This window comes from Suillus paluster (assembly GCF_016628075.1).
Source record: "Suillus paluster strain FC165 chromosome Unknown EDB91scaffold_1, whole genome shotgun sequence".
Lineage (NCBI taxonomy): Eukaryota > Fungi > Basidiomycota > Agaricomycetes > Boletales > Suillaceae > Suillus > Suillus paluster.
In genome coordinates, this window is record NW_024537561.1 from 1,965,129 (window position 1) to 1,980,148 (window position 15,020).

Below are 15,020 nucleotides of genomic sequence, written 5' to 3' on the forward strand. Positions count from 1 at the left end.
GTGACCGCAGGGTGGAGAATGCAGAGGACGCAATCCAATAAATGGTAAGAGTTGAGATTGTGAACTTTCAAAATTTCCTAAACTCACACGAACAACCCTTAGTATCTCAACACCAATCCACGCCATTTTCCAAGTCCACCTGCATTCTCTGTGCATATTTCTTGCCATTATTCAACTATATCATTAACCTTGCAAGACCAGTTTCCTCTGGATGATCAACTAATGACGAGAGCCAGTATCAACCATCTGACCGCCTCAAAACACCATCAACACAAGCGTTGGTTAGCCGGCGGCATACCTCGTGCCAGCGCTGATAGTACTGACTATTCTAATACCTAGAACTGCATCATGTCCGACCTGCATTGTAAATTCAGTGGTCACTGTACTATCCCTTGCACCAAGCCAGGGTGCAACCGCTGGTTCAAGAATCGATCAGGGTATACACAGCATACAAATGCTATGCACCCAGTACTCAGCGCACAGCAATCTACTGCGACTCATGCTCCCACGCTGCCACCTGACATTGACAACGCCGTTGATTTTGGTGATGCCTTGAACTCTGCGGATGTCATGGACTCTGGAGACAACGACGATCCTATGCAATCCGCAGCTCAATTCTTTGGCGCTGGTGATCAGTTATATAGAAATTATCACCCCTTCTTGACTGGTATGTTTTTTGTCCCGCTTTAGTATAGTTCTCAAATTCTAGTGGCTAATTTACCATTTGTGACTCGCAAAGCTTGCCCTTGTGATCCTCAAGGCAATGTTATGACCAGAGTTCACCGAATGGCAAAGTCTGACAACAACCACTAGGACTTGGTCAAGGATGATGATAATAACGGATAGTATTGAGCGTGAACATCTAGGTCTACTACAACAGTAGAGAACAAAGAGGTTAAGTCTAAGGAGTACTTACACTAACTATCCTACTTTTATACATAACATTGAATAGGAGTCTGAAAGAAATCAGCCAATGAGAAAAGAGTCGTATGATACTGCGGATGACTAAGTATGACATCATGATATATAAGCGAATGAGTAAGATGGCAACTAAACAGAAACCCAAGTTCCGACCGGTTCTTCTTTGGGGAGCGAGATTGTTCTAGCCTGTGGAGTAGGGGAGCCAATCAGAGAAACCACGGGTGATATGTGAAGAGATGAAGGTGTGACAGGGTGAGGAGTCACGTGACCGGTTCGGGTACTGGAAGTAGCCGAAGGAAAACCGAGAAATGAAAAATGGTTCATATTAGGAATTCGTGACAGGCAACTTCCTTCCACCAGGGACACCACCTCCTCTGCTCTCAGACAAGGCGCCAGACGACTGGACTCCATACAGGAGCCGGGTTGAGTTTGAGCTCACCAATTACTTGTTTACACAGAATAAAACCCCAGCGCATTCAATTGACCACCTACTGAACATTTGGGCAGCTTCCTTGATCCAAGCTGGTAGCAAAACGACCCTGTTTTCAGACCACTGGGGCGTCTACAAGACAATTGATAATACCCCCATTGGTGATGTTAAATGGCAATCATTTTCTGTCAAATATACAGGCACAATCCCAGATGAAGGCGCCACACCCTGGATGGCAGATAGCCATGACATTTGGTTTTGTGATCCCTGCAATGTTGTCCGGAACATACTTGCTAACCCAGACTACACTATCGAAATTGATCTCAAGCCATACTGTGAGTTTGCAACCAACAATGATGAGCGCCAATGGCAGGATTTTATGTCTGGAAATTGGGCTTGGTCTCAAGTGGTATGTCTTTCTTTATATCTATTGTTTTCAGCTTGAAAAGGATGTCTACAGGACATGATGGCTGATGACGCTGACACCCATGGTTCAACATTTGTACCCATCATTCTCAGAAGTGACAAAACAACTGTTTCAGTTGCAACTGGGCAAAATGACTACTATCCTCTCTATGTGTCTATCAGAAATTTTTGAAATAATGTGCGCTGTGCTCACCGTAACGCTGTTGCTGTCATAGGATTTCTTGCAATGCCTAAAAGTAAGCGGTCACCTATCTCATATTTTCTTGTCCTCACATCTTGCAAAGCAACCAAACAGCATGCTGATACAGCAGACTTCCGAAATTTCCGACGGCAACTGTTTCACTCCTCGCTCTCATTTATCCTCAAGAGCCTGAAGCCTGGTATGACTGAGTTTGAAGTTGCACGTTTTGGGGACGGTCACTATTGTCGAATTATCTATGGATTGGGACCCTATATTGCAGACTATGAAGAACAGGTATTGCTTGCCTGCATAGTCCGACGATGGTGTGCCAAGTAAGTGTCTTTGATCGTGTGTTGTATTCATTCTTATATGGTGACAGGTGTCTTTCACATTGCGAAAATCTTGATGAGATCAACCTGTGTCGTTCAAGACTTCACACAGATGCACTCATTGAGGAGTGTGATCATACAACATTGTGGGACAAGTATGGCATTGTTGGGGGACTCGTGGTACTACAGTCACACCGTCTCATTTGTACTTAGATTAACTCATATATCCAGCCATTTACCAATGATTTCCCCCATGCCGACATCCACGAACTACTCGCACCTGATCTTCTCCATCAAATCATCAAGATTGCAGCAGTTCCTTCATTTCCTGGGCTTCATAGATTTCCCCAAGGACGCCACTTCAAACAATGGACTGGGGATGATTCAAAGGCCCTTATGAAGGTATTATTACGCTATGTCTTACTCAGCATAGTAGTGTAATGCTAACTATGTTAAGGTTTACTTGCCAGCAATCGAAGGTTACATCCCCACAGACGTTGTGCGCACATTCCGTGCATTTCTCGAATTCTGTTACCTTGTCTGCCATAATGTGATCACAGAGAAATCACTGGATGAGATTCAAGACACACTGACTCGTTTTCACAAATACTGCGAGATTTTCAAGACTACTGAAGTAGTTTTGACTTTCTCACTTCCCCAACAACACTCTATGTCTCATTATGTCTCCCTTATTCGACAATTCGGTGCTCCAAATGGCCTGTGCTCCTCAATCACCAAGTCAAAACACATCAAGGCCATCAAGGAGCCTTGGTGACGGTCCAGCCGATATGAGGCACTGCATCAGATGCTGCTGATTGACCAGCGCCTCAACAAATTGGCAGCGTCGCATGTAGATTTCTGCACTCGCAGAATGCTCTTGGGTACATGTTTGTCATCTATTCTTGCAACACTTGGTACAACATTTATTTGTAACTTTGTCGGATCACTAATTTTGTGACTTGAACCACTGGCAGAAGATGAACAGCCTCACAAGCCCTCCATTGCACAACAAAATGCAGCTGAACTAGAGCCACCAGATGTGATCCCAAGCGCCAGTATACCTGATGCAGATGTCAATGCCAACTGTGAGGATGTTGATGAGCCAACTGCAGTCCTCGCACATGTGCGACTGGCTCGAACATCTCGTAAGTTATATTCTTCATTTGCACGATTTCAATACACTACGTACTAATATAAACAGAAGGCACAAAGCATGCACAAAGTATCCCTGCACTAGCCAATGAACTCGACATCCCACACTTGGCCAATCTTGTTTGACAGTTCCTCATCAAACAGTTACATCCAGACAAAGATCCCACTGAGGTCCCTTCCAGTTTTATGGAGTCCCCTTGCTATGAGGGACGGATACGAGTTTTCAACTCTGCAGTATCAACATTCTTTGCACCGTCAGACTTGAGTGGACTCGGTGGGATGAAACGCGAGCACATTCGCGTGTCTCCGAAGTGGAGGGGTGGACACGCACATAAGGATTGTGTGTTTGTGATCACTGACTCACATGCTCCCGGAATGCGGGGCATGGATATTGCCTGGGTGCTCACTTTTTTTTCTTTTAGGTTGAGAGGAGGATATTATCCATGCACAGTTGTCCGCTGGTTCAATCGAGTTGGTGAGGGACCAGATGATGACACGGGGATGTGGATGGTGAAGCCGTCGTCTATCGGTGATCATGCGCACTTCGCGGTGATCCATGTGGACACCATTTTTCGCTCTGCCCATCTTATTCCTGTCTATGGTACTGAACCACTCCCCCTGCCAATTAAATTTCACCACGTCCTTGATATATTCACACTCTTCTACGTGAACAGATATGCCGACCATCACGCCTTCGAAATAGCTTCATAGCACTTACTACTACCTCACTTTTTTTCGAATTCCTTACTTTGTTCGAACTCGCTACTTTTTTCACTTTTATCAACTTTTAAACTTATCACTTTTTCTATCGCGCGAACTTATTATGTCTGGAAAAATAAGTGAGAAAAGTTGAGATTATTTGCATTAAGTACAAGAAAAGCGGGAAAAGTAACCTCGTGATTTACTGATGCAGCTGGAACGACACCATCACACACAACCAACAGATGTAAGTGCAATGTTCAATACCTGACTCCCACTGACCCCAGGCAAATCATGGTTTGAGCTGCTTCCTTTCAGCAGATGCGTTACCTTTTTCTTCCTCGATCGACTGAATCTGAATTCAAAGAGTCTCTAAGACTTAAGTGCAAAAGGGAGGGGTGGGTAAGAGGGTGATAGATGGAACGAGGGTTAACGTTGACAAGCGCCTGACTTACATGCGTTTGGAAGCGCTCATCGCAATGAGCCGGAGTTCATTGATATCAATGGCATACAAATATTGCTTGAACTTTATCGATGAGCCGTAGATATGAAAATTGAATGCATTAGTCTTTTCCTCCCATGGCCAGCAACCCGCAGTGACACAGGCTTGGTGTGCGACGTTGAATGTCCAAGCCAGCACAGAGGAAGCTTGCAAGTTCTTTGCGAGGCGCGCCACCGTTCAATTGATTATTTGTAGCATGAATTTGCAGCAAGTACATATACGCCGGGATTGATAACTATCCGAATCAGGCATCGCCAGCTCTTTGACATACAACAATATTCCTCCCGCGCGTAGGCTTGGAAGTTTAAATTATCCATTGTTTTAGGTCATGTTATCGCATCGCCTGCGTATGTTTCAACTCTCATAATTGTTGCACTCCCGTTGATTTGTGTTCCTTCAGCGAGACCTTGATTCTGGGTCAACGTCAACGTTGTCGAGAATCTGATATTCTCATACTCTCTGATTGAGTGGGACGTATTCACGAGCATACTCAGTTCATTCATTCTGATGAAGAGCACGTCCGTCATCAATTTCGGTAAGCTCCGCTCGTACTTTATGTACTACAGCTCAGGACAGCTTGCAGTGCTAACTGGTTCTTCCACAGATGGTGGCGCATACCCAGCATGCCATGGACAAAATGATATGGAGCTCGAGTGGAGTGGGCACATGGATGATGGCGTCGACGCAAATTGGATCCGCGGGATCAAACGTTCCGGCACTGCATACATATATCATTTAGATATGGGCCAGGATAATTCCGCACACCAGAGTCTAACATTTAGCCCATCGACGCAGTCTAGACCCGAACAATTAGTACTTGCATATCTTACCATGACTTGTGTCTCAGCGAGTGCATCGAGTACGATCGAATTGATCGGCATCGTTGAGATGTTTCAACCTGCCCAGCTCGAATAATTCACTTTTTTCGCACTATGAAAATCACCTGCATCAACTTTCAAAGAACGGTGTTCTCATCCGCGCACTGGGGCCTCCCCCCGCAAATTCACGCGTCATCCATTGCCCCTATAAATGGTGAATTTAGCCACCTTCCGGAGCTTCTAATATTAAACGACGAGTTTAGCTACCTGGTCTAGAAAGCCAGACCACCGTGCTCAACTTCGTGTAAAAAGTTGACGGACCTTGGGGTAAGGTTTGCAGTTCTAGATGTACAGTCCTAACGAGGGTGAAAAAACTGTATGGAAAATTTGAAATGCTATCTTCACTCAATACATCTGGGATGGTCAAAATAAGAATGAGAATTTGCCAGATGAGGCGGTCCGTCGGTAAGCAGCGGCGAGGTGAACACATTGCTAGGTGCCCAGAAAGGTTGCCGTGAAATTGTCTGCTGAGTTGGGACCGTCAATTTCCCGACTCGAAGCTAGATCCGAGTCGTCAGAGTTTCGCGCAGAACCGCAGGTTCGGACTGGAAAATCATTGTTTGAAAAGACATATCGACTTGACACGTCATAAGGTGCGGAGGAACTCATTAGGCCTTTGGCTTCAGGGACCGGGTACAGTTGAAAACTTGTCATTGTTGAAAACATTGCATTTAAGTCATCTTGACTGCCTTACCAGTTGCCACCGCCAAGCTTATCTTCAGCGCTGCGTGTCTCCCTGCATTGTGATTCACCAAGGCCAGACCCAGACTCCTACCGTAGATCGGCAACTGGAGAAAAAGAGGCCACGTCCGAGGAGTAGAAGAATCATGTGATTCAATATCTTCAAACATGTTGCTGCCGGATCGCTCTCATATATTATGAACAACCACTGGCTTGACCACTACTAAGACATAGCGAGATCGAAGGGTGTTGCAGGGCACTGCGGTAATATCAGATCTCGTCACAAGCTGCTCTACTCCTCGTAACAACGCTTGACCATGCTCTAGCGTAGGGGATCAGTAATACAGTTGCACAGGCAAAGCTCCAGACTACCTTTTACCCGAAGATTACTGCCAGTGAGAAGGTTTAGTTTTGTGCCAATGACAATGAATCGAGCACCCCATACGTACACTAGGTCATATCCTCCGGCGAGGCTCGAAAGTCCTGTGGTTCTGCCGCCGCCCCTGCACTTCCAATTGCTGAACTTGCTCACTGTGAGGATTAGGTGTGCGAACAGGATTGGGGGGCCTGTATGAATTAGGACCGTGTGAGTGACGAGGAAGGTTATGACAATGCGCTAATGACAATGAATTGTGCATCCCATACGTACATGCAGTTATGCAAGCACATGTAGATTTTTTCGCCGCCCCTATACCAATTGTGTATAAAAGCCAATGCACTAGCTTCGAAGTTCAACACCAACAAGTTTTAGTCATGAAATTCGCATCACTCATCCACTCTGATCGTGTCTGCTGCATTTATGGCTGGCGTAACTACCGCATCTGAGGACCTCTTGGTAACCCCCAAGGGCCTAGCCTGCAACAACCCTTGTGAGTAATCTTGCAGCCTACGTGCAGACCTCAGACCGCGTACTTACCGCTATTCGTAGCTCGAGTGGGGTGCTCAAGAGGCATCAAAGGATATAACAACCAAGACGATTTCGGGTATTTCTGTGGAGCTACAGGCAAAATTATATCCTTTACGCCCTGTAACTGTAAAAGGTGCTGTAAGGTGGATAGCGATGGGGTTGACTTCACCTGTTAATGAGCGTTGCTCAACTCCAGCGTGCCTGAGTGAGCCTGTCCTCGTTGCCTTCTTAGTCCGAGTGCTGATGTGCTTGCTTTCGCTAGTGCATGGAACAATTAGCATGATGCATGCATGAAGGAGTGTTGTAGCGTAGCCAAGAATATGTCAATCAAGTCAGGCTGTCTCTTTGTTCAAAGATGCTTTGTAATGTCGCAATGTCGAAGGGTGTCAAAGGGGGTGACACTAGTCTTTTGTCAATTATTAGCATGACCATCGATTTCAACTTGAATCAACCACCCGAATGACCCCGTCATTGCCCCGCGCCATCTCGGAGGTGGTGGAGTGACACGGCCGTATGATGATGACACCAACGTCCAGTTTCAAATGCACACCAGATTTGAGTGCATATGCATGCACTAGTGAAGTCCGAATCGTAAGTGGTGGATCCCTCCTAAAATATAGGACCGCGGAGTAGACACGGAGATAGTGTGGAAAACTCCGCCGTTGGGTCCTCGAATGTTGTACTACGATATCTAGGGCTCAGCGCTCAGTTAGACCTTAGTAGAGAAGGAACGACTTCATTCGTCTTGGTCGAGACTAGGGCTGCCCGTGAACATACCCGTATACTTACCGTGGCGTGCATACCCGTACCCGCCGTACCCGTGACCCCCAATACCCGCGGTGTGTCCCGTAGTACCCGCGCTATAGCCTATGAATGTTTCTTCTTGAGGCAAACTCTATTTCCAACATTTCCCTTCAATTCGCTTCTCGTTCACGAATCGACCAAGAACACACTACAGCTCGTCGATTTCACGATTGAAAAACACAGGAACACTGGGCATTAATATTGGTACTACGTACGTGGGTGACGCAAGTCGCTGTTTAGAATTGCAGCCTCTTCGAGAGGTAATTTTTCTGCGCAGGATTTCGTATTGACTCGACTGATTACTCCCACAGGTTATCCATGATCACGCGTTCCGCTTCCCTCGATGTTATTCCCTAAGAGTAGGACCGCTTTCGTTGAGCAATTAGACGAAGACATAGCCGCATTAGCCGAGTCCTTGCGCATCCTTCGCTCTCGCAGGAATGCTGCTGTCTTCATATCTTGCCTTCCATCCGAGATTCTCGCGACCATCTTCACACATATCGTAGAAGAGGAGAGCTTCAAGAGCTATGTTAATACGGGCAACACCGACGCGCCGTTGTGGTGCTCCTACTCCAATGATAGTCACACACGTCTGCAGGCAATGGCGCCAAGTTGCCCTCGAGTGCCCGACTCTTTGGGCATTCATCGACTGCGTCCATGTTGATTGGCTATCCATCATGTTTCAGAGGTCGAAGAAAGCTGCTTTGGTCGTCACATACAGTGCACCGCTCTCGCTAATACATTGCGTGGAGCAACTTCTTTCACAGTTGCCTCGAATCAAAGTCCTCCAGTTGTGCTCATTTCCATCAGATGTTAATCGCATTTTCCACTGCTTATCATCACAGCCCGCACCGTTGCTTCAAATATTTAAATTCTCGGTCATGGAGGGGCGTCACCTAGGAATCGTCAAGCCCATATCAGACGCCATTTTTCAAGGACGAGCACCTCACTTCGGAGCGTCGAGCTTATGCAATGCACCTTCAGTTGGACATCGTGTATTTCAGCGGACTTCGAACTCTAGCTCTCAGACGAATAGGATCTTCCTCTTATCCTACTCTGTCGCAGCTCCTGTCAGCTCTCAGACGTATGCCTGGCTTGGAGCTGCTTATGCTTGAGCTGCCGTGCAGAAATTCCGGGGACACAGTGCTCTTCGATCATGTCCCACTCACTCAATTGAAAAATATAGCGCTGGATGCCTGCACCATCCCAACCGCTGTATCTCTCTTCTCACATCTAGTCCTTCCCGTCGATGTCGGGATTGCTCTAAACCTCGCACAAAGTGAAAGCCCTGAAGGCTTTTCTAATCTATTTTCGGTCATATACAAGAACCCTGACGAATCTGGTCCTGTCATGCGGTCCCTGGGTGTCAGCCTTACGTTCCAAACATTCCGGGTCCAATTCAGCACTTCAATGACGTTCAAATCTGAGGATTTGTGGAAGACTCGTGACGGTGATATATCACTCTCGATTCAATTCGAACGTGACACCTCCACCACAAACCCAACCATCGTATTTGACATGTGTCGAATGGTCCCGCATCGCAAAATTCAAAGTTTGTTTGTGTCATCCTGCCTTCATCTCACAGAAAATTTCTGGCACGCAGGGTCCGCTGACCTTCTGGAGCTCGAAAGTATCCATTTGAAGAGCGCCTCTATTGGAGTTGGAGGCTTGATCGCTGCGCTCCAGAGCGAAGGCGCGCAGAGCTCGGATATAATGTATCCCTCGCTCCATGCTCTTGAACTCGACAATATCGACTTCGCATGTGATGAACCTCAAGCACTTCGGGACATTGTCATAAAGCGAGCCAAACACGGTATCGGTATACACAGATTCCGACTAGCCAAATGCTACAATTTGATGAACGATGGGGTGCAGCTCCTTAGGGAAGTGGTTGCAGACGTTGACTGGGATGGGCACTCGGTGCCCCTCACGGACCCCTTCAATGGACGCTGCTGTTGTGCCAGTTGCGGGGGCGAATATTCTGATTATTCTGATGACGATGATACGAATTCGGAGGACTAGTTCTAATGAGTCTGTCACCATGATAGGACGTTTGCACAATATTTATGATGATTTGTTTCGAACGCGAGATTGCGATACACTATGTATTGGCGCTACTTACGTAGTGTCACAATTGAATACTACGGATTGTGATCTAACCTTTTAAATTTTATCGGGTTAGCTAGACTAGTCCTTCGCGTTACTTCCTTGTTTAATCAATTCGCGACGCTGGTCGAGATCATCATGCGAATCAGCCTCAAAGGTTTACACATTGGGCCCCTATCCTTGCTGGGTATTTTTTCTCCCATCGTCGCTCACCTCCCACATTGAGCGACGACTGCTCGTGCACCCAGACGTTGTTGATAAAACCCATGCGGGAGATGAAGAAATATTAGCGCCAGACCACTCGAGGAGATCGAGTCTCTTTGCATGCAGTGTGGGGAGCAGGTGGCGGTCACCAACATTAATTGCGGTGGCTAGTATATAATATTCACGTTTGTCAGGGGAGTAACCCGAGTGATGCTCACATCCATCCCGTTCTTCCGGGAAGTGATTGTGATGAGTTTCTGCTGCGAACACTGCGGCCACTCGAACAATGGGATTCAGTCGGCAGGGAAGATCAGACATGCGCATTCGTTCATTTCGTTACCTGTCCCTCCTAATATTGTGTTTCTGAGACAGGCGAAGGCACTATGCATACAGTAAAAGTCCTTGTCGCGGTTAAGTACATCCTTTCCTTCCTCTGAGCTACTTTAACTGAGAGTGTTGCAGAGCACGGAGATAGACTTTGTTTTCCACTCCAGCACACTAGGCGGATGTTTCACGACTCTAGAAGGGCATTTTAGATCAGGTATACAAGGAACTCACTGAAAGAGTATTTAACACGGGAGATTCTGGGGTCGCAGATGTCGACGACAGAGCTGAGTTCCAAGAGAAAGTTCAAAGCTTAAGCAGGTGTGTTTTCTGTTCTCGTCACGCGACTCTTTGACCGTTGTAATCAGGTCAAGAACGCCGAGATACCATTCACTGCCTTGATCTTTGATGACCCCCTGGCGAACTCACGAGTCACACGTGCAGAATCTATATGTACTTGATCCAGATCCGAACATGGCGACTCGGATCGTCACCTAGTACGAGCGAACGTGGCAGCAGAATGGAGACCTCAGACGAATGGTGAATCATACGGCGAAGGACGGTGTACTGAAAGTCAGAGGTTATAGCAGTGAAAGACTGCCAAGTCCAGTTTACATAGTAGTACATAGTTATTTGGAACCGTCCGCTCCACGGAGCTACACGAGCATCTCACGTTTGTCCTGCAAAATGCTTCAACGCGCAAAGTCGCTTGCAACGCATACTAAGATCAACATGTTAATGATTGCGTCAAAAGACGATCTGGCGCGTCATCGATACCGACTCATCACAATTTTCGACTCGAAGCTAATACGTATCCATTGATCAATAGTACTTAGGGTCGTGTGACGTGACATGGGTAACAACCTGTGTGACAGACCGCGCCCCGTTAATGCAAGAGTTGACAGAGTTTGCTGATTCATGACAGTCATTTCAAGGGTGCTTGCTGTACCTGCCATAGAACCGGAAGACAAATATTGGTTGTAGGTACATTTACTGTGCAGCTGGCGTGTCCCCACTTTTCTGATTGAAACCTGTTCCACAGTCCCTTCGGCGCCGCATATCGTTGGCCAGTGACTTTCGTGACCTTATGGCAACTACGAGTACTTCCCCGCTGCTGTCTGAGCGCGTTCTTCCGACTCGTAGGGCCGCAAGGAGGGCTTCCGCTGTATTTGCAGACCAGCTCCTCAGTTCGCCAGGTCGCTCCGACGATGAGCCCGAGCCCGAGCCCTCCGACTCATTTGGAGAGCCTGCATCACGTAGGCAGCCCAATGTCAAATTCCGCTATAATGCCAAGGGAAAATTCCGCGCTTCGCCGCTAAAGCAGACGGACAGCCCATCACCATCCTCTAAGTATCATCCCAAACCAAAGCGCACACCTAAACCCAAGCGCACGCCTAAACCCAAGCCTGTCACACCCTCACGCTCCCAACCCCAACCATCTGTGCATTCGAAAAAAACGCAAGGCCCCTTCTTCTTTTTCGGATAGGGAAGGCACAGTAAGCACTCTCACAACCCTGTCGCCCTCTCCATTTTCGAGCGTCCCAACAAGTCCGTTTGTCTCAACTATGGATCTTCCCCCACCTTCCATAATTAGTCAAGCCACCCCACCACCTCAGAAGCTTCGTAGGGCTAGGGGTGGCTCCATGCGCTCCCTCGGAGCACCCAGTTCTAGCTTCTCACAGCCCACGAGCCAAACTTCCCCAAGGAAAAGGAAGGCGGACAAAGCAAAATTATCTGACCAGGGTAATGGGCATGGCTTCGGCGACGTTGACACTTTAGTCTGGGTACTCGTGAATGACTTGGGAGTCCTTATCGCCTCGGTTCCACATGATGACGATATCGAGTTTCTGGAAGAACGTATGTGGTGGCCTGCCAGGGTGAGCATTGCCTTACCTGCTGGAAGTTATCAATTCATACAAGGAAATGGTCAGGTCGTACAAAAGGATCCGCTTCGTGTGACCCTCTTTGGTGACCTGGCATCGTCTCGAGAACCTTCGACAATTTCGTCTCCCTCCGAATACAATATCCAGCCTATTCATAATGTATCTGGCGAAAAGCTTTTCTCCCGAGCAACCTTCCAGGTCTCGTCTCTCACTAAAGCTGAACCCTCAACCCCTCCCCTCGTAAGAAAGCCAAGACGGACATTCGCGAGAGATGGGAAGCAGCAGTGAAAGCTATGGAGGATGCAGATGGGCTCAAGCGTGATGCATGCCGAGATGATTTCCGCTTACACTGGCGGGACGTTTTCCTCAGAAGAAGAGGATGTAGATGACCTGCGTTCAACCAAGAAGGCCAAGGTCACACCCACTGAGTTTGAGGTTCTCACAGACCGCGCTTCTCCTCCGCCTCCAGACCCGATGCTCCAAATACCGGGCGAGCTTGTTCTGGCGCAGGCTCTACGAACGAGAAGTAACAAGTACTGGCCCGCGCAGCTTATATCATACGTTCCGCCAACCAAACCGGGGGAAGGAGCGCTACCGGGCCAAGTTTCTGGACGACCGGGAGTATAACCTTACCCGGGATAAATTCTGGACCTCTGAGGAACGAGGCTTCGTTATGTGTGACCTGGGCGAGTTTGAAAGTGCCGTCCAGGACACTGAGACACCAGACTCGGAGGATGAACAGGAAGACAGGAAGCGGAGCCCCAGTCCACAGTTGTCCGACCCACCTCCTGACGCGGACGATTTTGCTGACTTGTCGATGCATGCACAGCTGGCGTACGTGAAGCCTGTCTTGAAAGCTATCTTACAAGGGAAGTACGCTCCGGCCAGCAAGAGCCACGAGGCTTTCATGCGGGGGGGTGCAGCTAGATCCAATCTCATGAAGCGGGCGGCGGTGAGAGGAGGTCTGGACCCGAACGAGGTAAAGCGGTCGCAAAAACTGCTTGCACGGTGGGCACTTGGCGAAGGGTATGCCTGTAGAGCCAATGTAGAAATTAAGCCCCAAGGAGACGCGGTACTACCGCCGGGGCAAGAGAAGACACCCTGCGCATCTGCTGTAGCAGCCGATGGTGATGGGTTGGCAGAGGCTGGCGCCGGAAGCGAGATAACTGCAACTTCCGACACCGCGGGTCAAGACATATCTCAGCCCATACCTCCTAGTGACATTGGCAATCAGGTCAATGACACCAGTGCCATGGCAGTTGACAAGCCTACTCCCGAAAAGGCAGACGAGGCAACTTCTGACATCGCGGGTCACCATGACATGTCTCAGCCCCTACCTCCCAGTAACATTCGCAGTCAGGTTGACGACCCCAGTGCGATGTCACTTAACAAGCTGGCAGACGAGATATCTCCAACTTCTGACAGCGCAAGCCCCGATGTTCTGTCTCAGCCCATACCTCCCAGTGATATTGGCAATCAGATTGATGAGGATGCAATAATAGTTGACAGGCCCAACCAGGTTGGCTCTTTGTACTTATTTTTGCGTTTTTTTTGTTGATGGCTCTTTTGCATAGGCTGACGATTCCTCAGAGCGGGAGGCGAATGACTTGCCATCTGCACCATTGCCTGATCAGCCTTCTGCGCTCAAGGAGGATATTCCAGACCAAGTAGGACCCATCTCAGTCTCCTCAGTTTCGAAAACATATGTTCATCTTTGATTACAGTCAGATTCTGGCGGTAACTCAGACCTGCCGCACGCTGAGGAGGTAGGCTAGTTACATTACCCCCGTTGCCCGTGGTCGTTCATCGTTCATACAGGTTGAGGGCCCTGTCTCTGTACGCGACCAACAGCGACCGGTAGGCTCACAGGAGTATGAAACATTAACGACCCTTGACAAACTTGATGTGCGTCTTCTGCTTTGCAAACCCATCCTCACCTATTAGAAATTGTTCTTCACCCACAGTACTGCGTGAACATTCTTCTCCCCGAGGCAATCCAGCAGCTACTCTTGTGGCGGTCGGGTGAGCGCACTACAGCTCTCCTCTCTCCCACGGAGGAAGAAAGGCTGCATGAGCGCGGTGCAGCAAAAGCGCAGGAAACGGATTGGGTATTTGACTTGCTCCGCCTGAGGGCGGCGCAGGCGCGGCTGTGGGGGGTGGATCTGAAGGCCAAGGGTAAAGAGAAAGATAAAGGCGGTGTAGGAGGTGGGACGCGTTCGCGGCCTCACAAGGCTACTTATCTCGATGAGGAATCTCAAGGATCATTTTGGTTATGTAAGGTTGAGCCCGTTTGGAAGTAGAACGGATGTAGTTACGGGAGCTGTTTGCGTGATACAAGGACATCGTCACTTTTCTGCCCATCCCAGGTCGGCATTGACACTTTGTATATATGGATCATTCAGACCCTTTTTGGCCCCTTGCCCCTTGATCAGGCTTTCCTCGAACAGTCTATTGTAATCTTGTGTAAGCTTAAGCCTCCTGAGCTCGATTCGTGTCGCAGGATCTAAGCCGTTGTTTTTATCTGCAAACGTGTTTTAACTTTTCTGACTGTTCTTGAACTGACTGACGCTGTAGCAATACTATATATGTAGAC

General features: G+C 48.2%; 4 protein-coding genes across 4 annotated transcripts; all 4 read left to right on the top strand.

The window, feature by feature from the left end:
• Positions 1 to 348: 348 nt before the first annotated feature.
• Positions 349 to 4,150, top strand: EDB91DRAFT_1233597 (uncharacterized protein; the record flags this gene model as incomplete). Its single annotated transcript, XM_041321114.1, has 11 exons — positions 349 to 667; positions 1,471 to 1,760; positions 1,812 to 1,928; positions 2,073 to 2,290; positions 2,338 to 2,467; positions 2,519 to 2,689; positions 2,745 to 3,058; positions 3,338 to 3,342; positions 3,489 to 3,559; positions 3,584 to 3,610; positions 3,632 to 4,150. The coding sequence occupies 11 exons, from the start codon at positions 349 to 351 to the stop codon at positions 4,148 to 4,150; spliced, it is 2,181 nt and encodes a 726-aa protein (XP_041184746.1).
• Positions 4,151 to 7,953: 3,803 nt separating this feature from the next.
• Positions 7,954 to 10,107, top strand: EDB91DRAFT_1095163 (uncharacterized protein). Its single transcript, XM_041316920.1, has 6 exons — positions 7,954 to 8,170; positions 8,222 to 8,255; positions 8,290 to 8,471; positions 8,509 to 8,868; positions 8,895 to 8,905; positions 8,932 to 10,107. The coding sequence occupies exons 2-6, from the start codon at positions 8,229 to 8,231 to the stop codon at positions 9,930 to 9,932; spliced, it is 1,581 nt and encodes a 526-aa protein (XP_041184747.1). The 5' UTR covers positions 7,954 to 8,170; positions 8,222 to 8,228; the 3' UTR covers positions 9,933 to 10,107.
• EDB91DRAFT_1095164 (ZPR1 zinc-finger domain-containing protein) lies at positions 10,108 to 11,074 on the top strand. The gene is made up of 3 exons (XM_041316921.1): positions 10,108 to 10,357; positions 10,415 to 10,865; positions 10,913 to 11,074. Exons 1-2 carry the CDS (start codon positions 10,341 to 10,343, stop codon positions 10,614 to 10,616), a joined length of 219 nt encoding a protein of 72 aa, XP_041184748.1. The 5' UTR covers positions 10,108 to 10,340; the 3' UTR covers positions 10,617 to 10,865; positions 10,913 to 11,074.
• A 342-nt stretch (positions 11,075 to 11,416) lies between these two features.
• Positions 11,417 to 14,641, top strand: EDB91DRAFT_1095168 (uncharacterized protein; the record flags this gene model as incomplete). The annotated part of the gene is made up of 10 exons (XM_041316922.1): positions 11,417 to 11,524; positions 11,587 to 11,985; positions 12,008 to 12,421; positions 12,476 to 12,667; positions 12,761 to 12,988; positions 13,014 to 13,946; positions 14,002 to 14,094; positions 14,152 to 14,193; positions 14,246 to 14,332; positions 14,392 to 14,641. Coding segments are annotated over exons 2-10 (2,593 nt in total), but the record flags the coding sequence as incomplete, so codon positions are not given.
• Positions 14,642 to 15,020: the final 379 nt, after the last annotated feature.

Excerpts from the sequence above, each read along its gene's own strand:
- EDB91DRAFT_1095163 (XM_041316920.1), top strand. The coding sequence starts at position 8,229 with ATGATCACGCGTTCCGCTTCCCTCGAT. Across the intron at positions 8,256-8,289 it reads CGCGTTCCGCTTCCCTCGAT|CAATTAGACGAAGACATAGC; the intron begins GTTATTCCCTAA and ends GCTTTCGTTGAG. Across the intron at positions 8,472-8,508 it reads AACACCGACGCGCCGTTGTG|GCAATGGCGCCAAGTTGCCC; the intron begins GTGCTCCTACTC and ends ACACGTCTGCAG.